We start from the raw sequence: 24,150 nt of genomic DNA on the forward strand, positions 1-24,150 counted from the left end.
AATCCCAGTAAGTGTATATTGCTTGGTTTGTGTTAAAGTTGTAGCGTCTACAAACTATGGAATATATACTGGAACTTTTTATCTATTTTTTTTTTTTATACTACTAATGGCGGTGATCAACCACTAACTGACGCTGGCTGGGGGCTATGCTAACTGACACTGACATCACCAGTGACACTAATACAGTGATTAGTGCTAATACTATACACTGGCCGGGAAGGAGTTAACATCTAGGGGTGATCAAGGGGTTTACATTACAGTGTGTCTAACTGTGTGTAATATTTGCTGCTTTTACTAAGCGGTCTTGCTGTGTTTTTCCCTGCTTTGTTTTTTCAGTGTACAGAGTTTTGTGTTGTTAAAAACACAGAGCTCCCTTCCGTGAATGATGGAGCTAATCAGTGGGTCCCTGCGATCAATTATTGCCCGGGAACTGCTGATCCACTGGTGCTGTAACCAATCACAGCACACCTGGGATGCACCTTACCCTGAAGTGCTGATCACATACCAGATACAGGATCCAGCGCACAGCAGCCATCCTGACACAGGAGATGTACGTGGGGCGGTCGCTATGCTGTTAAGCATAAATTTAAAGTTAGACCTGGTATCAGATAAGAACCCTTGCAGTACTTACTAGTAGCTATTACTAAGACCCAAAGCAAGGTCCATAAATACATGGATGAGGGAGTTTGGGGTGGAGGGACTTGACTGGCCTGCACAGAGTCCTGACCTCATCCCGACAGAACACCTTTGGGATGAATCGGAGGGGAGATTGTGAGCCAGGCCTTCTTGTCCAATATCCGTGTCTGACCTCAAAAAATGCACTTGTGGAAGAATGGTCAAACATTCCCATAGACACACTCCTAAACCTTGTGGACAGCCTTCCCAGAAGAGTTGAAGCTGTTATAGCTGCAAAGGGTGGGCCAACTCAATATTGAACCCTACGGACTAAGACTGGGATGCCATTAAAGTTCATGTGTGTGTAAAGGCAGGCGTCCCAATACTTTTGGTAATATAGAGTATCTAAACAGAGTGGCTGGCATTCTGGTGATTTTTACATATGGTGGAAAACCTAATAAATGTGAACCATTACCACCATGGTTTAGGATTTAGAGCCTTCCTTCTTTTCTCTCCTTTGCACCTCGCATAGAAAAGGCTACATAGCAGCACACAAGTGCACAGACAGCATCCCTGTTTCCAAGGTCTAGCTGACTTTATCCAGGCATTTACCTAAGAACTGCCATTTTAATTTGTAACCTCGCATATAATGACTTTAAAGCGGATCTTCACCCCCCACTTATTGTTTTTTTAAACCCCCATTTGCCAGCACAGTTAGGATATTAACCCGCCCAGCTGATCCAGCGTTTTCCTGCTGTGATCTGTGTGACGTGAGTCACTTTGGTTGGGGGGCTTGTGGAACCCAGATTGCTTTAGTGAGGTCAGGAGACTCCTTGTCCAGCTTCCCCGGCCCCTCTTATGTGTAAGTCACCCTATGTCTATTAGGGGCACAAGGTGACCAAGAACCCCAGTTGGGTCTGCACTAATCAGACTTGCTGTACAACCACACTGGACTCAGCCTTTCGTGTTACCCCGGTTATCCTGGGTTCTATATGTGTGGTTTGTGTTGAAAGAGTGAGGGGCTCTTTCACTTGGGACAATAATATTTCTGGACAATATCCCTCAGGAAATATATAAAGCTATATTGCAGATTGCTAGGATATTGCAGAAGTGTTTCATAGAGCCTTGCTAGTGGGGTGGGGTTTGTTATTGTTAAATACCTGCATTCCATTGTTCTATTGTTCATGTCTGCCTTGGGTAAGCTTATTATGGGATGTTTATGTGTGTGTGGATTGGCTCTAAGGGGGAGGGGTTGTCCCAGAGTGTATATCTCTTTGTGCTTTGTGTTTCAATAAACAGTTTGATTCTGGTTGACTCCAAAACATGTACTGTCGAGTTCTTGGGGTAATTATAGCCAGATTCACAGATCCCGTGTTCCAGAGCTTAAGAAGCAGGTTCTTGGCGGAGATACCCAGTCAGGGTGTCCGAATACCATCACAATCTGCTTTTCTTCAGCCTCCTACTTGGTACCGCACTGCCATCATCTTGCACAACGTCATTGAGAAGCTGCCAGCTCTTCCGGGTTCACCTGGTCACTCTCCTAATATATAACGTGCCACTAGGCCCGCCCACTCCTCCTTTCGCATTAAAGCATCATGCCACCTGGTATATATGATGTACATATTCCAGGAGGCATAGCTGGCAAAGTGCATGTCATTCCCCTAGGCCAGAGGTTACTTATTAAAAAATGAATTCATTAACAAAACAAAAGCCCAATTTGCACAGTGGAGAGGTTGAGAGGTGAAGAGGAAGCAAAATCATATTAAGGGTGAAGATCTGCTTTAAAGTGTTTTACTCCAGCATTTCAAATTCCTGATATGTGGCTGCTGTACCATGTACTCGTATGAGAAAGTCTCCTGTTCTCTTTGTATTGCTTCCTTTGTGTAAAATCCCTGGTGTTCCTGCCAGTCCCTCTGCTTTCTTTTTAAAAACTGACAACACTAAGCAGGAGAGCACAGCATGGTCAGTTCTCTAGCTCTGCCGGGAACTCAGCCTGCTCTCTTCCAATGATCAGACTTGTCCTGACACACCCTCCCTGCACAGCCTTTCACTGGGAAGATTAGTGTGCTGTTGCTTCTCCTTCCTCTAGCTCTTATGTAACTGGGAACAGAGGGAATGTGAGCATTTTAGAATGTTTTTTTTTTCTATCTACAGTATCTCACAAAAGTGAGTACACCCCTCACATTTTTGTAAATATTTTTTTATATCTTTACATGTGATAACACTGAAGAAATGACACTGCTACAATGTAAAGTAGTGAGTGTACAGCTTGTATAACAGTGTAAATTTGCTGCCCCTTGTAAATAACTCAACACACAGCCATTAATGTCTAAACGGCTGGCAACAAAAGTGAGTACATCTCTAAGTGAAAAAAGTCAAAATTGGGCCCAATTAGCCATTTTCCCTGCCCGGTGTCATGTGACTCTTTAGTGTTACAAGGTCTCAGGTGTGAATGAGGAGCAGGTGTATTAAATTTGGTGTTATCGCTCTCACTCTCTCATACTGGTCACTGGAAGTTCAACATGGCACCTTATGGCAAAGAACTCTCTTGAGGATCTAAAAAAAAGAATTGTTGCTCTACATAAAGATGGCCTAGGCTATAAGAAGATTGCCAAGACCCTGAGACTGAGCTGCAGCAGTGTGGCCAATACAGCGGTTTAACAGGACAGGTTCCACTCAGAACAGGCCTCGCCATGGTCGACCAAAGAAGTTGAGTGCACATGCTCAGCGTCATATCCAGAGGTTGTCTTTGGGGAAATAGATGTATGAGTTCTACCAGCATTGCTGCAGAGGTTGAAGGGGTCAGTCTGTCAGTGTTAAGACCATACACCGCACACTGCATCAAATTGGTCTGCATGGCTGTCCTACCAGAAGGAAGCATCTTCTAAAGATGATGTACAAGAAAGCCCGCAAACAGTTTGCTGAAGACAAGCAGACTAAGGACATGGATTACTGGAACCATGTCCTGTGGTCTGATGAGACCAAGATAAAATTATTTGGTTCAGATGGTGTCAAGTGTGTGTGGCGGCAACCAGGTGAGGAGTACAAAGACAATTGTGTCTTGCATACAGTTAAGCATGGTAGTGGCAGTGTCATGGTCTGGGGCAGCATGAGTGCTGCCGGCACTGGGGAGCTACAGTTCATTGAGGGAACCATGAATGCCAACATGTATGAAGCAGTGCATGATCCCCTCCCTTCAGTGACTGGGCCGCAGGGCAGTATTCCAACATAAGGACCCCAAACACACCTCCAAGACGACCACTGCCTTGCTAAAGAAGCTGAGGGTAAAGGTGATGGACTGGCCAAACATGTCTCCGGACCTAAACCCTATTGAGCATCTGTGGGGCATCCTCAAACAGAAGGTGGGGGGAGCGCAAGGTCTCTAACATCCACCAGCTCAGTGATGTCATCATGGAGGAGTGGAAGAGGACTCCAGTGGCAACCTGTGAAGCTCTGGTGAACTCCATGCCCAAGAGGGTTAAGGCAGCGCTGGAAAATAATGGTGGCCACACAAAGTATTGACACTTTGGGCCCAATTTGAACATATGCACTTAAGGGTGTACTCACTTTTGTTGCCAGCAGTTTAGACATTAATGGCTGTGTGTTGAGTTATTTTGAGGGGACAGCAAATTTCCACTGTTATACAAGCTGTACACTCACTACTTTACATTGTAGCAAAGTGTCATTTCTTCAGTGTTGTCACATGATAAAGATTAAATAAAATTTACAAAAAGGTGAGGGGTGTACTCACTTTTGTGAGATACTGTATGCACAAATGTTTTGCCTTAAATTTCAATTTTAAACTGAATGTGTTGTTTTACAAGGTGACTGTTTAAAATCCCTTTAAATCCTGTTTGTTTAAGTGTCTCTCGTTTTTATTTTTTTAAATTTGTTCATGTCAATAATTGTCTTTATTCAAATTTTAGAAAATTGGTTGCAATGGAATAATTGGTTCTTCTGCCAAGGAAGACCGATGTGGAGTTTGTAACGGCGATGGCAAAACCTGCAAAGTGGTGAAAGGAGACTTTAACCACACCAAGGGGATGGGTGAGTAAGTAGGGTGGATGACATGCATTGGCCTCCAGTCTCAGTATTCGGTGTGCCATGTGCAGTACACCAAAGCCTTCTACGGCAATTGTTTACAGGGAATGTGTTCCAGCTGCTGTTTAAGCAGATGATTTTAAAAGGGTCACTAAACTAACACCAGTAATTCTTAATCCCATAAGCATTGCCCTTGTATAAAATAATCAGAGTGTAATAAATGCCTTTTTTATTTGAGCATCACTTAGACAGAGCAGTCAAATGTTCACAGTATTAGAAGTATTTCTAGTATTTAGGGCGGTGAAGGTTCATATGATGCATCTTGTTACATTGTAGAATTGAGCCTTTACATTCCACCTTCTTCAAATATGGTTACCGCTGCATTTAAACAAAATGTATATTTTTATTTATTACGAATTTGAACATTCCTTTTTTTTGCTTTGGAGAATTGCAGTGATCCAGGTCAAGTTATAACCCAGTTAGTGTGAAACTATGTCACCGCCCCTTAAACAACACTCTAATATTTCATTTTGATGCCACCTCTAATACCTATGAACCCGTATTGCCAAGTCTACTTGTTGCCAATAGGGGATATCCCATTCGCTGTTTGACTTTTTCATTTTTTCATTTTTTTGAAAGCTATATTTCAATAAAAATACAATAAAATCATTATTAGCAGACACAAATACAACCTAGAATGTAATATATATATATATATCACTATATATATATGTAAAATCAGCGCTAAAAATACACAGATAAAATGAATTGCATATATCGATAATTTTACATAAAATCGTGCATACAATCAATAACACCTCTAAGTGAAAGCAGAGTTGCAGAGATCAGGATTCGTCGAGGGGTAGGTGGGAGGGGTGGGAAGCCCAGCTACATAAAGCACACTAAACTGCACTAGGACAAGATAACAGGCATCCATGGAACTGGTGTATCAGTTAATTCTTCACCCCATGGGAATGCAGCTGATCAGCTGTGACTGTGTCAGGAAGACAGAGCAATGGAGAAAAAATATACAGGCTGGGACAAGGCGTTTAAGAAGAACTGCAGGGAGAGAAACAAAGTTACAGAGATAACAAACTCACCTAGCAGAGCTAACATTGGAGCCAGTGTGGAGAGGGGGGCCCACACAGGGAGAGGGATTAGTGACAGATGACAAGCTGGCAGCAGGGAGAGGTGGAGAGAGCAGCTTTCATCTGCTGAAGGAAAAGACACAATTGTCATCTGTCACTAATCCCCCTCCCTGTATGGGCCCCCCTGTGAGCTCAGGCCCCCTACAAGCGGACTGGTGCCCCCCCCCCCCTATCAGCGGCCCTGCATGTACAGTATGTGTTGGGTTGACAGATATGGATTTGAGCTTGTATGTATGTACAAAAAAATGTGCTCAGGTGATTTGCTGTTTTGGATTAGTCCTATATGTGTTAGGCCTTTTTAATTGCTAGGCGCATTTCCTGCCTACAATTCTATTTGGGCTTAATATACACTATATTTTCAAAAGTATTGGAACGCCTGCCTTTACACGCAATGAACTTTAATAGCATCCCAGTCTTAGTCCGTAGGGTTCAATATTGAGTTGGCCCACCCTTTGCAGCTATAACAGCTTCAACTCTTCTGGGAAGGCTGTCCACAAGGTTTAGGAGTGTGTCTAAGGGAATGCTTGACCATTCTTCCAGAAGTGCATTTGTGAGGTCAGGCACTGATGTTGGATCGGAAGGCCTGGCTAGCAGTCCATCCTTGCTTTGTTCACTGGTCCAAATCATTTGGTGGAGCGGTTATTCCTGTGTTTGTTGTTTTTTTAGGGGTTGGGCCTTGCCCCTTAGTTCCAGTGAAGGGAACTCTTAAGGCATCAACATACCAAGACCTATTGAACAATTTCATGCCCCCAACTTTGTGGGAACAGTTTGGGGATGGCCCCTTCCTGTTCCAGCATGACTGCGCACCAGTGCACAAAGCAAGGTCCATAAAGACGTGGATGAGTGAGTTTGGGGTTGAGGAACTTAACTGGACTGTACAGAGACCTGACCTCAACCCCATAGAACACCTTTGGGATGAATTAGAATGGAGACTGCGAGCCAGGCCTTCTCATCCCAACATCAGCGCCTGACCTCACAAATGTAATTCTGGAAGAATGGTCAAACATTCCCATAGACACACTCCTAAACCTTGTGGACAGCCTTCTCAGAACAGTTGGAGCTATTTTAGCTGCAAAGAGTGGGCCAACTCAAAACTGAACCCTAGGGACTAAGACAGGGATGCCATTAAAGTTCATGTGTAAAGGCAGGCTTCCCAATACTTTTTACAATATAGTGTATGTGAGTTGTAAATTGAGTAAAAGTAATCCAGAGTTTCCCATGAATACATGACACTTTCTTAGAGGATGTGGTGTGTTGTGAATGACACCATAAGCGTTTGGGGCTTTTCATCTTCCTTTACTCTTGCATCTGTAGTGGGTGTAACTCCCATCTTTCTAAAGGAGACCTCACTTCTAGAATCTCTGTATTTAGTGTGGAGGTTTTTTCTTCTTGTAGTTTGAAGGATAAGAGTACTTATGTCTATAATTGAATTGCTAGGATTGTTTGTAGCTTTGATGAACTTTGAAAAAGAGGAGAGCGGTATAAAGGAGACTTGATGTTCCTCCTTATACCTTGCACCCACTGTTGTTAGTTTTTCTGGAACATTAAGCCCCCGTTCACACTAAGGCGACCTGTGAGGCGACCTGGTCGCCTCACAGGTCGCCGCAGGTCGCCTCCCATAGGGAAGCTGCGGACCCGTTCTAATAGGAGCGACACAAGTCGCTCCGACTTAGAAAAAGGGTCCGGAGCTTCTTTGGGGCGACCAGGAGGCGACCGCCATAGACTTCAATGTTATGAAGTCCGTGGCGGCCACTCCGAGGTCGCGGCGCGCTGCTTGCACCGCGACCTCGGAGGTCACCACCCGAAGTCGGATCGCTTGCATGTGAACGGGGGCTTAAAGCAATTTTGCTACAACTGGGTTTACACCATGTGCAGTGTCCAGGAAGCTAAGACCCGCTAGACGCAGGTTTTCCTTGGTAATTTCAAGCTCAAGAAGATCACTCAGTTGGTTGTTTCTATTGGACAGTCTAGCAAAGTTCTGCAATCTTTTGAATAAGGAAAGTTCTCTAATCTCCCCCATGCAATATTAATGTCCTTGTCTGGTTCGTGGATATGAGCATTTTTAGTCCAATGACTAAGAGTCCAGTCCAATGACTAAGAGCCTAACCATCTTCAACTATCACGTTTTTGAATAGGTAGGATGCTAAGGTCCTGGACTACTGAATTGAACATGAATCTCCAGCTTCTGTAGTTCTCCGGACAATTTTCAAACTTCATGAGACCTGTATTAAGTTTGTCTGTTGGTCATGTGCTTGGCAAGGTTCGGTGAATTAGTTCTTTCAGGGCTTGTTGTAAGCAGGTACTCCTTGCTGGAGGTGGGGGTATCCAATACCCGGTGTTTAGATGTTAGAGAAAATAAAGTAGCGGATGGGTTCAGTCTAGATGAAGGGTTGTTGACATCTGGAGGTCTTGTGTTGTGGGCATTGAGAACTGTGTCCTGTCCCAGGAGATTTTGAGGTGGTTTGGTTAGCTGGGTTCCGGAGAGTCTGCGATTACACGAGTTGCTGCAAAAGACATTAACCACTTTACCACCGGAGTATTTTGCTGTCTTACGTCCAGGCCACTTTTTGCGATTCGGCACTGTGCAACTTTAACTGACAATTGCGCGGTCGTGCGACATCATACCCAAACAAAATTTACGCCCTTTTTTTCCCACAAACAGAGCTTTCTTTTGGTGGTATTTGATCACCTGTGCGATTTTTACTTTTTGCGCTATAAACAAAGAGCGTAAATTTTGAAAAAATAACAAAATTTTTCACATTTTTTTATTTGAAATTCCCCCCAAAAAAATGTAAAAATCAAATTTTTTTTAATTTTTTGGCCAATTTGTTTTCTGATACCTATGTTTGGTAAAAAAAATCACAATAAGGGTATTTTGATTGGTTTGCGCAAAAGTTATTGCGTTTACTAACTAAGGGAAAGATTTCTGTCATTTTTGGTGTTTTTTTTTTTTAACGAGTAATGGCGGCGATCCGCGATTTTTTTTTTCCGGGACTGCGACATTGCGGCGGACAGATCGGACCCTTGAATGACATTTTTGACACTTTTGGGGGTACCAGTGACATTACTACAGTAATCAGTGCTATACATATGCACTGTTACTGTAAAAATGACACTGGCAGGGAAGGGGTTAATTTTATTGGAGAGGGAGGGGTTAATGTATGCCTGGTGCTTACTGACGTGTGTGGGGGGGAGGTGACTGAGTGACACAGGGACAGATCGGATGTTCAGCTATGCTGAATCCTGCAATCTGACCCTGCCTGTCACTTAGGAGATCCGCCCGCTTTGTTTACATAAGCGGGCGGATCTCCACACTCGATTCCCCGACGATCGGGGAAGAGCGGCGGCGATCGCCGCCGCTCCTCCCTTGGCCCGACTCCCGCTGGGACTGCAAACAGCGGGAGCGCGCCGCCGAGAAAGGGGAATGTCTGCCGACATAGTACTACGTCGTCAGACGTTATCGAGCCACTTTGCCACAGTAGTGCTCCAGTGAGCAGTCGGCAAGTAGTAGTAAACCTCTAAACGAAAAAAAAATCTTCTCCCTTCAAATTGTCATAATCAGGTCTCTGATGTAGTAACCCAAAAGCGACGTCACTTCCAGTTTACTCGGCAGCCAACAGCACCAATTTAAAAAAATCTGAAGTATTCAAAAATGCAAATTTTGAATACTTTGAAGTGTAGAGGAGGAGTTTGGAATCTTTTAGACCCCAAATCTATCCATAAAGAGTACCTGTCACTGCCTATTACATTCCTTATGACAGCAATAAAAGTGATCAGATTTTTTTTTTTTTTTTTAAGGGATAGTGTAAAAAATAAATCAGAAAAAAAATATAAATTTTTTTAAAGCGCTGCCGTCCCCGTGTGCCAAAGAAAACACATACCTAAGTCGCACAGTGTTCAAATCACACATGTGAGGTATCACCGCGTTCGTTAGAGCGAGAGCAATAATTCTAGCAAAAGACCTCCTCTGTAACTCTAAATTGGTAATGGTAAAAACTTTTAAAGCATTGCCTATGGAGATTTTTAAGTACTATAGTTTGTCGCATTCCACGAGTGCGTGACGTGTTAAGTATCTGTTTACTCGGCTTAACATCGTCTTTTACAATATACAAAAAAAGAAATAGGGCTAACCTTACTGTTTTGTTTATTTTTTTTAATTCAGTGAAGTGTATTTTTTACAAAAAAATTGCATTTCAAAGACCACTGTGCAAATACCGCGTGACATAAAATATTGCAACGACCGCCAATTTTATTGTCCAGAGTCTCTGCTAAAAAATATATATAATATTTGGAGGTTCTAAGTAATTATCTAGCAAAAAATACTGATATTAACTTGTAAGCGACAAATGTCAGAAATAGGCTTGTTCCTTAACCACTTAAGCCCCGGAAGATTTTACCCCCTTCCTGACCAGGGGGTATTTTGCGATTCGGCACTGCGTGACTTTAACGGACAATTGCGCGGTCGTGCGACGCTGTACCTAAACGAATTTGACGTCCTTTTTTTTACCACAAACAGAGCTTTCTTTTGGTGGTATTTGATCACCTGTGCGATTTTTTGATCACGCGCTATAAACAAAAAAAGAGCGTCAATTTTGCGAAAATAACAATATTTTTCAAATTTTTTTATATGAAATTCCCCCCCCCAAAAAAAAGTAAAAATCAAAATTTTTTAAAATTTTCGGCCAATTTGTTTTATGCTACATATGTTTGGTAAAATCGCAAAAAGCGTATTTTGATTGGTTTGCGCAAAAGTTATCGCGTTTACTAACAAAGGGAAAGATTTTTGTCATTTTTGTTGTTTTTTTTTTAACGCGTAATGGCGGCGATCTGCGATTTTTTTTTTGCGGTACTGCGACATTGCGGCGGACGGATCGGACCCTTGACTGACATTTGTGACACTTTTGGGGTTACCAGTGACATTTCTACAGTAATCAGTGCTATACATATGCACTGTTACTGTAAAAATACACTGGTTGTGAAGGGGTTAACTTTATTTGGGAGGGAGGGGCTGTGTGTATCCCTAGGGGCGTGCTTTCTACTGTGATTGGCTGTGGCTTGAGCTGTAAGGACACTGATCAACGGATCTACATACTAGATCCGTTTGATCAGTGTCTTTACAGCGAGGAGAATGACAGGTGGCTTGTTTACACAAGCTGCCTGACATTCTCCCTCTCCCCCGCCGATCGCCGAGTGACCAGCGGACATCGGGTCCGCTGGTCACACGCGCGGGGGGGTCCGTGACCACGCGGGAGCGCGCCTCCAGGGGCGCGCACACGCTCCCTAGACCCTCACAAGCTAGTGACGTAGCCCTATGTCACTTTGCCTGTGAGTGGCTGACTGCCGACGTAGATCGGCGTTAGGCAGTCGGCAAGTGGTTAAGCGGTTAATCTGTCCGAGGTGGTCTCGCCGCTGCTCTCGTGCACATCACTGAATCATACTCAGGCAAGAATAAGGGGAGGCTGGGGGGGGGGGATTCTGCAGCACAGAAGGTTTTTCACCTTAATGCATAAAATGCAGTAGGTGAAAAATCTTAAGGCTTCACAGCCACTTTAAAGTGGTTGTAAAGTCAGAAGGTTTTTTATCTTATTGCAGTCTATGCATTAGGATAAAAAACCTTCTGTGTGCAGCAGCCCCCTAATACTTAACTGAGCCTCCTCTTGATCCAGGGATGTCCACGAATGCATTGGTCGCCCGGGACTCTCCCTCCTGATTGGCTGATACACAGCATTGGCTCCTGCTGCTGTCAATCAAACTCAGCCAATGAGAAGGGAGAGGAGGCGGCCCGAACCAAAGCTCCATGTCTGAATGGATCCACGGAGCTGCAGCTTGGCTTGGGTGCCCCATATAGCAAGCTGCTTGCTGTGGGGGCACTCAACAGTAGGGAGAGACCTGGAGCTTTAGCCAGGGACCCAAGAAGAGGAGGATCTGGGCTGCTCTGTGCAAAACCTATTGCACAGGCGAAGTAAGTGTAACATGTTTGTTATTTTAATAGCAAAAAAAAAAAACAAGACTTTGCAATCACTTTAACTTTTAGTAGGTCACAGAACTTAAATCCTTCAGTTTTTTTTTCTTGGGTAGCTTTAGTGCAGCAGATGTTTTTTCAATCTTTTGAAGTGTAAGAAGACAATGACAGAACACTCAGGCTCCGTTCACATCTAGGCGTTTTGGGGAGTTTTTCTGCTCTAGGATCAGCTCTCAAAACGCCCAACAAGACAAATCCTATTCATTTCAATGGCCCCTGTTCACATCTGAGCGTTTTGACGCTGTGAGCTAAACGCCCAACGCTCAAAAAAGTACATGAGCTTCTTTTTGGGCAGATTACAGGCGTTTTCCATTGGTCTCTATTCAATCTAAAAACGCCTGCACAAAAAACACCTGTAAAAACGCCTGAAAAAACGCCCATAAATACGCATGTAATAGCAACGCCAAGATGTGAACCGGATACAGTTCAATACAACAACAGAAAAAATACACAACAAGCACAGACCGCATGATCAGTGGACCAATACTATATTTTTCAAGTCTGTCTACTTGTGGCTTATGAATATTTATAGGATATATATATATATATATATATATATATATATATATATATATACACACATATACATATATATATATATATATATATATATATATATATATATATATATATATGGCTATATTTTTAGTGCAGTACTGTGTTTGTACAAAATCTTGGTCTTTTAGTCAGCCGTTCTCACCAGTGTGATTTGACAGTTCCAAATTGCATGACAAGTCGCACACCATTGTCTGCAATGGAATTGTTTAAATAGCTGCAACTCGTGTGGCAGCCACTTAGAAAAAGGTTCCTGCACTTCTTTTCATTGGGACTTGCATAGACTTCTGTTGTATGAAGTCACAAGCCGCAATAAAATCGGCAGTGCAAATCACACTGATGTGCGGCTTTGAAATTGCACTGAAGTAGTGCGATTTCAAAGCTACGCTGGTGTGAACGGGGGCTTATGCAGGTAAGTGGATACATTGTAAACATCCTACTGTAATAAACTGTATTGTAATTGTATTGTCTGCCATTATGTTGTAATGTGCTGGATAAACTGAAAAAATGAAAGTAAGTGCAATTTGAGGCTTATGATTTGTATAGGTTAGGTACAGTGTTATTATTATACTATATATATATATATATATATATATATATATATATATATACACATATAGTATAATAATAACACTGTACCTAACCTATACAAATCATAAGCCTCAAATTGCACTTACTTTCATTGTGGTTAGATATTTTAGAAGTTTTGAACCTGGATTAATTGCGTTCAGCAGGTTTTAAAAGCATTCCTATCATCATGTACAACCCAGCAATTTGGCAATTTTCATGTAATTGTGAGTACTATCCACCAGCTCCAGATGGACAATAAAGGCAACTCATCTCCAACTGTTTCTTACCAAGAGAAATAATAAAAATTGGTGTTGTCAGGTTGCCCTGATCCCATCAATAATTTATATAGCCGAAAGCTGGTTGAGAGTGGTTTCAGCATTGCCATGTTTATTGTCGGTATTAGTGATCATGCACAGTGGCATGTTTCTTTGTAAATCCTCTCCTCCTTGACTAAACAATGGAAGGAGAGAAAAGAGAGTATCACACCAAAAAAATGTCCGTGTTGATGTGTTTAGTGGGTCTTCTGCCTCCATGTCTACCATGCAAACTTGGATTTAGAAGAAGTTCCGGTACACAGTGTTGCCAACCTACCAGATTGAAATTTACTGACACAACACCCAAAATTTACTGGCACAGCCAATTTTTTTTTTTTTTTTTTTTTACTAGCATTTCCAAAAGTTTGATTTATTTATACATTTAAGCTACAAAAAAGTACAATATGTAATCAGCGATGTGATTTAAAGTTCTTCTAACCATAAAAAAAAAAAAAAAAATCCTGACCCTTTAACCACTTTAAGACCGGAAGGATTTGTCCCCTTAGGGCTCTTTCACACAGGCGGACGGTTCAGATCCGCATGTCAGTTTTTTTGGCGGATCTGAACGGTCCCCCCATGCATCCCTATGGGGCATCGGATGTCAGCGGTGACATATCCGCTGACATCTGATCCGTCAAATTTGGATGGATGGAAACCCTATTTTCCATCCGTCCAGCGGATCGGATGAGAACGGACCGACGGTCCATTCCCATCTGATTCCCCCATAGAGATGTATGGGGAACTGACAGCTGTGTCTCCGCACACAGCGCGGAGAACAGCTGTCATCCTCCTGCTCAGCGGGGGATTGGCGGATCGATCCCCCGCTGAGATAAACGGAGTCCGTCCAACGAACGGAGGGTGTAAAAAGTGGCCTTAATGACCAGGCCCTATTTTGCGATTCGGCACTGCGTTACTTTAACGGATAATTGCGCAGTCATGCGACGCTGTACCCAAATAAAATTGATGTCCTTTTTTTCCCACAAATAGAACTTTCTTTTGGTGGTATTTGATCACCTGTGCGATTTTTTTTTTTTTTTTTTGTATTTTTTTGCGCTATAAACAAAAAAAGAGCGACAATTTTGAAAAAAAAAATATTTTTCACATTCTGCTATATGACATTCTCAAAAAAAAAAAATTAAAAATCTAAATTTTTTAATATTTTAGGCAAATTTTCTGCTACATATTTCTGGTAAAAAAATCACAATAAGCACATTTTGATTGGTTTGTGCAAAAGTTATCGCGTTTACTAACTACAGGAATGATTTATGTCATTTTTATTTATTTATTTATTTTTTTTAACTAGTAATGGCAGTGACCTGCGATTTTTTTTTGCAGGACTGCAACATTGCGACAGATCTGACTCCTAACTGACATTTTTGACACTTTTGGAGGGATCAGTGACATTACTACAGTAATCAGTGCTAAAAATGTGCACTTTTACTGTAATAATGACACTGGCAGGGAAGGGGTTAACATTGTGGGTGATCAAGGGGTTAAATGTGAGTCTAGGGGAGTGATTCTAACTGTGGGGGGCGTGGCTTGTGTAATGACCATAGAGACATGTGATCCTATATAGAAGAATCACAGGATCTCTGTGATCATTTCAGGGGGAAGAACGGTCAGCTGTGTTTACAACAGCTGACTGTTCTTCTCTCTCAGCGGGGAGCGACCGCTTGTGTCAGGTGGCAATCAGAGCCGCCTGACCCGCGCATCAGCTTCCCCGCTGCCGAGTGGGGGCGGGAGCGCGGCGACTCGCGCTCGCCCCCTAGCTTCCCGCCCGCAACTGACGTAGGTTTGTTCAGGAGAGCCACCCTGCCGCAGTAAATAGGTGGCGATTGGTCGGGAAGTGGTTAAAGCATGATAGCATAATGTTTGTGCTGTGTTATTTACCCCTCTCTATGTTCTAAAAAAACCTGGTTGATCCTGCCAGTTCCTGTGTCCCCCTGTCTCTGCTGACCACGGTAATCATGGTTGCTGAGCCCTAATTACCGTGGTCAGGTTACGTGCCTTCGTCATCCGCTGGTCTCCTCTCTACCCCTCCTTCCCTGCCTGTCAGCTCAGGAGTCTGTAATAATACTATTGAAAAATCTTGTAATCCGCTGTGTTACAGGATTATATAATGTCCACTGTGTGTCTTTGTGTAGAAAAGCAGAAAATACCTAATTTGCAGCGCAGCTGGGCGCTCACGTGACCTCCCGCTGCGGCTGATGTTAGCGGGGAACCTCAGGCCCCCCCCTCTGCAGTGGGAATGGAGAGCTCCAGTGGGTCACGTGAACGCCCAGCGGGCCCTGTAAATAAGGTATTTTATGCAATAGGTTTACACACACTGGACAATATATAATCCTGTAACACAACACATTTGTTCTAATGACGTTACAACCACTTTAAGGTAGATATTGAAGTATAACTAAAGGCAAAACTTTTTTTTAGTTTTGGTCAGAGAGGAGAGCGATAGGAACACCTACCAGGTCTTTATTGCAGTCTGTGCACCGATTAAGCAGATTCACCGTTTTTATTTGTCCTGTTTACCATAGTCATTGAAAGTGAAAGTAAAAGAAAATCCCAAATGTTGGGTTGTCCCCAGAAAAGTAATAGAGGGCCATCTTCCCATGGGGACCTGGCAGAGTCCCCAAGAAATTCCTTTAATTTGCAGAGATTTCCTCTCACTTCCTGTTTGGCTATGGGACAGGAAGTGAAGGGAAATCTCCACAATGGGACACAGAAAATCGGAAGAGGGTTATAACCCTCTCTCGTTCTAAACAAAATTAAAAAAAAAAAAAAAAGTTCTGCCTATAGTTCTACTTTACGAAAAAAAAAACATTTCTTATTTTATTTTCAATATAGTAAATAGGTCGTTTAGGGACAGGACTCAGTAGCGCCAGAAATTAGAATGGGCAGGCACACACACATGAAATTGATCCTCACAGTGACACTGACAGCCGTGTGCAGCAACACAGATCACCGACACGACAAGTCCCCTCCTGAGTCACAGTGACAGTCTCCCTCCACGCCAGGTCGTCCCTTCAGTCCACTCCATTCCAAACATCACTGACAGTCCCGCTCCCAGCCTGCATTACTCATGTCCAGCAGACCTCCACATGAGGCACCGGGCACTCTGCTCCCTTGCACCATGACCTCACCCAACATGCTCAGGCAGGACCGTCTTTAACACAGGGAAAAAGGGGCAGCTGCCCCGAGCCCAGTCATTGTTGTGGGGCCCAAGGCAGCTTCCCCTTGAGCCTGCACTGTCCGCGAATAGTACATAAGTGGATTCGGGAGGTTCCAAGAAAATGCTTGTTTACGGTTCAATCGATATTAAAGATGGCACCACCCCTTTTCAAACCCACCCCCGTTGGTGCAGCCCAAACACACTGTAGCAGGCACTCGGGTGGTCTTGGCTGGTTCAGTGCAGTTCTAAGCTGAGTGTCACAGCCATATTTTTTACTGGTGACCTTTTCTTGTCATTGGCATTTACTGGCAAGAGAAAAGTGCCCATTTTTTATTGGCTGCCAGTAAAAATATTGACGGTTGGCAACACTGGCAGTACGGCACATCCTGTATGAAAGTCAATGTTTGCCTTGGAGTCAGGGCCGCTGATAGGGGGGGACCACCAGCCCTCTTGTAGGGGGCCCGAGCACACAGGGGGGCCCACACAGAGAGGGGAATTAGTGATGGACAACAAATACAGAAATCTTCCTCCAGCACCTGAATCTAATCTGTCCCCCTCCCTGCTATCAGCTTTTATCTGTTGAGAAATAGACAGTTGTCCCTCACTAATCCCCCTCCCTTGTGTGGCCCCCCTCCCAGCACTGGCTCTAATGTTATCTCTACTCAGGAGTTTATTTGTAAATTGTAACTTTGTTTCTCTCTCTCTGTCTCTCTGATCACTGAGCTCCAACTGCCCAGCCTGTATATTTTTCTCATCTCATCTTCTTTTTTATTTAACAGTTTTTTGTTTTTTTAGATTTAGCAGGAATTATGCAAGTTATGTTATATTTGTGTCTGATAATAGTGATTTTGTTGTAATTTTAGCTAAATATATCTTTAATATTTTCTTGGGGGGGACCCTGCCAGGTAGTCTGTACGGGGCCCCGCGATTTCTAACAGCAGCCCTGCTTGTAGTCATAGGGACAAGAAGTCCGAATGTTACTCTCTCTTCTGTTTCTTTAGTTTCTTAGCAGACATAGACATTTATATGGGCATAACCTTAGCATTTGATGTGCCTTTTAGAAGATTCTTAATGTACACTGTCACCTCATGACCTATCTGTGTTCCTCAGTCAACAGTAGTCATTGTAAGAAGGTTTCCACATGTGTCATGACAAAGGCAAAGACAGTCCCCAAGTGTTTCACATGTAAGAACCACTGTGCCACAAAGGCACTTCTGCTTGATGTTCGGTTGGTGTTTCTTTGGGACTGATCCTTACTTGGTTCTCCACCGCATCCAATTGTCTCCGTCCTTGTGAACAAAGCTTAACCCTTTCCTGCTGCAGGCAAACAATAGTTGTGTAGCCAACACCATCCTTAAATTGTAACTTTAAGTTACTGGAGACTGTTTCTTCCCAAAGGCGTCAAAGCTGCAAAGAGGGGATGGGGGGCTAATTAGGTGGTGACAAGAATGGAGAAAATATGCTGTGCCATATTGACCCTATCCATTATTTATACCAACAATTATCTCCCAATTGTAAAGAAAGTGCTGTTACGCCCTCTGCAAATTCATTGTATGGGGTCTGGAGCCGGGCCAGGGTGTAGGTAAGGAATGCCCCATACAGAGGAGTCTCTGATAAGTCTTTGCATATGTGCTGCCATAACCTTTCTTCAGAAGAGGATTACACCAATAATAATAATTGGGTTTTTGACATCTATGTTGCTGAAAGGGTCTACAGCACCATAAGTGGGCTGGTATATACAAGAAATCATATACAATTTGATGGGTCAATAGGAAATCTATTTTAAGCATGCTAGTCAGCAGTGAAGGGGTTAACGTGTCATGGTGTGACTGGTATTTCATATATATATGTAATGATTTATCAAAGTGTCACTTCCCGGAGATGTAGAATTACCGAGCTAGAAAATGGATAACATGTGCATTCTAGATGTTTATCCACAGATTTGCTTTTTTTTGTTTGTGTGTAACATACACCGATCATCCATTCCACTTTGACCACCCACCTAATGTTGAGTAGGTCCCCCTTTTGCTGCAGCCCTGACCCTTTGAGGCATGGACTTCAGTAGACCAGTGGTCTCCAGACTATGGCCCGGGGACCGGTTGTGGCCCTTTGCTTGCCTTTATGCGGCCCTTGGGGCACTATTTCTCTTTCTGATACAAGGCACTATTTTTCCCACTGACACCAACAACGGAGCATAATTCCTATGACTGACCCCAACAAGGGGGCACTATTCCTCCCACTGACATCAAAGGAAGGGCACTATTGTTCCCACTGACACCAATGATGGGGCACTATTCCTCCCACTGACACCAACAACGGAGCATAATTCCTATGACTGACCCCAACAAGGGGGCACTATTCCTCCCACTAACACCAAAGGAAGGGCACTATTCTTCCCACTGACACCAATGATGGGGCACTATTCCTCCCACTGACACCAACAAAGGAGCATAATTCCTATGACTGACCCCAACAAGGGGGCACTATTCCTCCCACTAACACCAAAGGCAGGGCACTATTCTTCCCACTGAGACAAATGATGGGGCACTATTCCTCCCACTGACACCAACAACAGAGCATAATTCCTATGACTGACCCTAACAAGGGGGCACTATTCCTCCTACTAACACCAAAGGAAGGGCACTATTCTTCCCACTGACACCAATGATGGGGCACTATTCCTCCCACTGACACCAACAACAGAGCATAATTCCCATGACTGACCCCAACAAGGGGGCACCATTCCTCCCACTAACACTAAAAGAAGGGCACTATTCTTCCCACTGACACCAATGATGGGGCACTATTCCTCCCACTGACACCAACAACGGAGCATAATTCCTATGAATGACCTCAACAAGGGGGCACTATTCCTCCCACCTACACCAAAGGCAGGGCACTATTCTTCCCACTGACACCAATGATGGACCACTATTCCTTCCCCTGATACGAACAATGAGGCAATATTCCTTCTGCTAATACCAGTGATGGGGCATTGTTGACGCCAGGGCATTTTCTGCATTCACTGGCCACAGTCCGGCCCCCCTTAAAGCTTGAAGGACAGTCCTTTTTTCCATTGCTTCGTGGTCTAGTGTTGATGCTTATGTGCCCATTGTGGGTGCTTCTTGGTGTGGGTGCTTCTGGGTGTAGACACAGGTCAGCATCGGCACCCCAACCAGTCTGCGGCTGCGCAGCCCCATACCCAACATACTGTGTTGCCCATTTTTTTCTGCCTTCAACACTTCAGCTTTAGGGACAACATAATCACTTGCTTCCTAGTATATCCCACCCACTTTTGGGTGCCATTGTAACGAGACAATCAACGTTATTCAATTTACCTGTCAGTGGTCAATATGTAATGGCTGATCGGTGTATTTTTTAACCAATAGTCTATCCAGCTAGCTATATGATTTATTCTTGATAACTATAGTATTTTTCGTTTTTTGCACTTAATGTGTTGACCTATTTTCATCCTCAATGATTAGATCCCATCTTTGGTTAATTCTGCTCTGTTGGAAATTCAAGAGACACTTTGATAAATTAGATTTTATAACCTGGTTGAAGGGGAAAAGTGGGAGTCGTGTGCCGAGGCTTGCGATGCTGTGTGTGTGTATGCATGCCTGGCCTTTCATGGCAGTCCCAGTGCTCCCCCTGTACCCCTACGTACAAGGTTTGTGTCAAAAAAACATAAGTGTGATGTCATCCTGAGCGCAAACTAAGATCTGGCCTCTCCGTACTCCCTCCCGAAGCCCTTCCATTGCAAGCTCTGCACTCCGGGGACCCGTGCCCTTGCAACGTCATCTCTCAGGATGACAGATGATGAAGTGTCAGAGTGTCTGGCATGAGAGCAACATAATCAACTCTCTGCCAAACCCAACATCCACGGACTGTTTACAGTGCAGTGGCTCACACGTATGTTTAGTGAGTCTTTGTGATATCATGTGTTTGTTCAAGCTTTGCCAGAGTACGATACAGGCACGAACACAGCATTGTGCTGATCTTGGGGTTTGCTCAGCCTGACATTGACTTCCTTGGGTGTTTACTGTCCAAGTGTGACATCTATGAATCCAAACCGCTAACTCGGGGTTTTTGCATGTTTAATTCCGAGGACATCTGTGTTTTTTTTTTTTCAGAGTGGAATGGGTTATATCCTTGTTTATCTTGAATGCAGTATCATGACTCAATTCAACTGTGCAAGCTTTCATTGTTCAATATTTTCCCCATCAATATGTTGTGTATCATCCTATATGCACTGCTGTGTCCTTTCTGTTACTTTCTCTGTGCATTGTCTATTTGCTCTATATGAGGGCTGTACTGATAGTAATGCAAACTTGGGCATCATTTTTTTATTAACTTAAACAGGTTGTTCAAATTTCAAATGTGGGTAGAGTAACTCTTCCTCTATAGTAAATCTTCCTCTATAGCAAATCTTCCTCTATAGCAAATCTTCCTCTATAGCAAATCTTCCTCTATAGTAACTCTTCCTCTATAGTAAATCTTCCTCTATAGTAAATCTTCCTCTATAGTAACTCTTCCTCTATAGTAAATCTTCCTCTATAGTAACTCTTTCTCTATAGTAACTCTTCCTCTATAGTGACTCTTCCTCTATAGTGACTCTTCCTCTATAGTAACTCTTCCTCTATAGTGACTCTTCCTCTATAGTGACTCTTCCTCTATAGTAACTCTTTCTCTATAGTAACTCTTCCTCTATAGTGACTCTTCCTCTATAGTGACTCTTCCTCTATAGTGACTCTTCCTCTATAGTAACTCTTCCTCTATAGTGACTCTTCCTCTATAGTGACTCTTCCTCTATAGTGACTCTTCCTCTATAGTGACTCTTCCTCTATAGTACATCTTCCTCCTATAGTAACTCTTCCTCTATAGTAAATCTTCCTCTATAATAGTAACTCTTCCTCTATAGTAGTAACTCTTCCTCTATAGTAGTAACTCTTCCTCTATAGTAGTAACTCTTCCTCTATAGTAGTAACTCTTCCTCTATAGTAACTCTTCCTCTATAGTAGTAACTCTTCCTCTATAGCAGGGGTATTGAATTAAAATTTAGGGAGGTCTGGTCAGTAAAATTTTCTTCCAGCAGAGGTCCGAATCTCATGTTTGTGTGATGACTCGGATCCTTCACATCACAGTTCACCTTTTCCGCCAGTAGCAGCAATCCTCCCCTTTACACCGCAACGTCCCCTTTTACATAGCAGGCCCCCCCCCCTTACACCAAAATGCCCCCTTTTTACATCGCAGCCCCCCCCTTTACATCACAGCCCCCCTTTATAATAAAGCACCCCCCTTTACATCACAGCCCCCCCCCTTTATATTAAAGCACCCCCTTTTAAATGGTCCCCTCTTCATACCATGGCGCCCCTTTTATATCACAGTTGCCCCCCCCCCCCTTTACACCACAATACCCTTTTTTACACTGAAGCCCCCCCCTTTACATCACAGCCCCCCCCCCCCCCATTTTTATATTAAAGCACCCCCTTTTACATCACAGTCCCCTCTTCATACCATGGTGCCCCTTTTATATCACAGCCCCCCCCCCTTTACACCACATTTCCCTCTTTTACACTGAAGACCCCCTTTTACATTACGGTCCCCTCTTTATGCCAAAGTGCCCTCTTTTACATTGCAGCCCCCCCCCCTTTTACAACATAACCCCTTTAACAATACAGTCCTCCCCTTTATACTATAACGCCCTCTTTTTACACCACAGAGCCCTCTTTTACATAGCAGCTCCCCCCCCCCCCTTTACACCACAACATTCCCTTTAACATTGCAGTCCTCCTCTTTATACCACAGTGCCCCCTTTTACATCACAGTACCCCCTTTACACCACCATTTCCTTTTTTACACTGCAGCCCCCCCTTTACACCACAGGACCCCCTTTTACATTGCAGCCCCCACTTTACACTAAAGCACACCCTTTTACGTCACAGGATCCCCCGCTTTGCATCACAGCTCCCCTTCTGTGTCTTCAGCCCCCTTCACATCTCAGCCCCCCTTCTGTGTCTCCAGGTTCCTTCACATCACAGCCCCCCCCCCTTCTGTGTCTTCGGCTCCTTTTACATCACAGCTCCCCTTCTGTGTCTTCAGCCCCCTTCACATCTCAGCCCCCCTTCTGTGTCTCCAGGTTCCTTCACATCACAGCCCCCCCCCCTTCTGTGTCTTCGGCTCCTTTTACATCACAGCTCCCCTTCTATGTCTTCAGCTCCCTTCACATCTCAGCCCCCCTTCTGTGTCTTCAGCTCCCTTCACATCACAGCCCCCCCCTCCTGTCCCCCCTCCTGTGTCTTCGGTTCTTTTTACATCACAGCCCCCCTCCTGTGTCTTCAGCTCCCTTCACATCACAGCCCCCCCCCCCTCCTGTGTCTTCGGTTCCCTACATATCCCAGCCCCCCTTTTACATGCAGTGTCTTTTGTTCCTCCTTTACATCACAGTTCCCCTCTTTACACCCAGTTCTCTTCAAATAATAGCCCTCCATTTGCGCCAGAGCCCCCCCGCCTTTAATTCTTTTTATCCTGGTCCACTTTACATAAATGCCTCCTTTCTATCTTTTTCCTATTCCAATTACAGCACTCCCCTAATCATTAGACTCCTCCCTTCAACAGTAAGCAGAGGGAAGGAGGCGCGGCATGACTGGACAGTGGGCGGAAGTTTCATAGCTTCAAGTGAACAGGTAGGTGATTTGTTGCTAGGACCGCCCCACGTCCTAGCAGCCTATCACCAGCTTGCTAACTTGAAAAGTTATGCAACTCCTGCCCGCTGTCCAGTCATGCCGCGCCTCCTTCCCTCTGCTTACTGTTAAAGGAAGCGTTATGCTACCAACACGTAAAATTTAAACGACCTTTGTAAGTCAATATAAAATTTATGCCCATTTTTGTTTTACTTTTGGCACAGTCCTCATATATTCATATATATCTCAGTATAATATGTTTTCCTCCTTGCAGACTACAGTAACTCACGAAAGTGAGTACACCCCTCACATTTTTGTAAATATTTTATTCTATCTTTTCATGTGACAACACTGAAGAAATGACACTTTGCTACAATGTAAAGTAGTGAGTGTACAGCTTGTATAACAGTGTAAATTTGCTGTCCCCTCAAAATAACTCAACACACAGCCATTAATGTCTAAATCGCTGGCAGCAAAAGTGAGTACACCCCTAAGTGAAAATGTCCAAATTGGGCCCAAAATGTCAATATTTTGTGTGTGGCCACCATTATTTTCCAGCACTGCCTTAACCCTCTTGGGCATGGAGTTCACCAGAGCTTCACAGGTTACCACTGGAGTCCTCTTCCACTCCTCCATGGCGACATCACGACGCTGGTGGATATTAGAGACCTTGCGCTCCTCCACCTTCTGTTTGAGGATGCCTCACAGATGCTCAATAGGGTTTAGGTCTGGAGACATGCTTGGCCAGTTCATCACCTTTACCCTCAGCTTCTTTAGCAAGGCAGTGGTTGTCTTGGAGGTGTGTTTGGAGTCGTTATCATGTTGGAATGCTGCCCTGCGGCCCAGTCTCCGAAGGGAGTGAATCATGCTCTGCTTCAGTATGTCACAGTACATGTTGGCATTCATGGTTCCCTCAATGAACTGTAGTTCCCCAGTGCCAGCAGCACTCATGCAGCCCCAGACCATGACACTGTCACCACCATGCTTAACTGTAGGCAAGACACACTTGTCTTTGCCCTCCTCACCTGGTTGC

General features: G+C 43.9%; 1 protein-coding gene across 1 annotated transcript in view; it reads left to right on the forward strand.

The window, feature by feature from the left end:
* The window catches only part of ADAMTS17 (ADAM metallopeptidase with thrombospondin type 1 motif 17), a 540,263-nt gene that overhangs the window by 380,944 nt on the left and 135,169 nt on the right, over positions 1-24,150 (forward strand). The window contains exon 15 of the mRNA XM_082253049.1: positions 4,542-4,662. Within this exon, the coding sequence (XP_082109175.1) occupies positions 4,542-4,662 (121 nt within the window). The remainder of the gene's footprint in view (positions 1-4,541; positions 4,663-24,150) is intronic.

This window comes from Pelophylax lessonae, assembly GCF_965119305.1.
Source record: "Pelophylax lessonae genome assembly, chromosome: 4".
Lineage (NCBI taxonomy): Eukaryota > Metazoa > Chordata > Amphibia > Anura > Ranidae > Pelophylax > Pelophylax lessonae.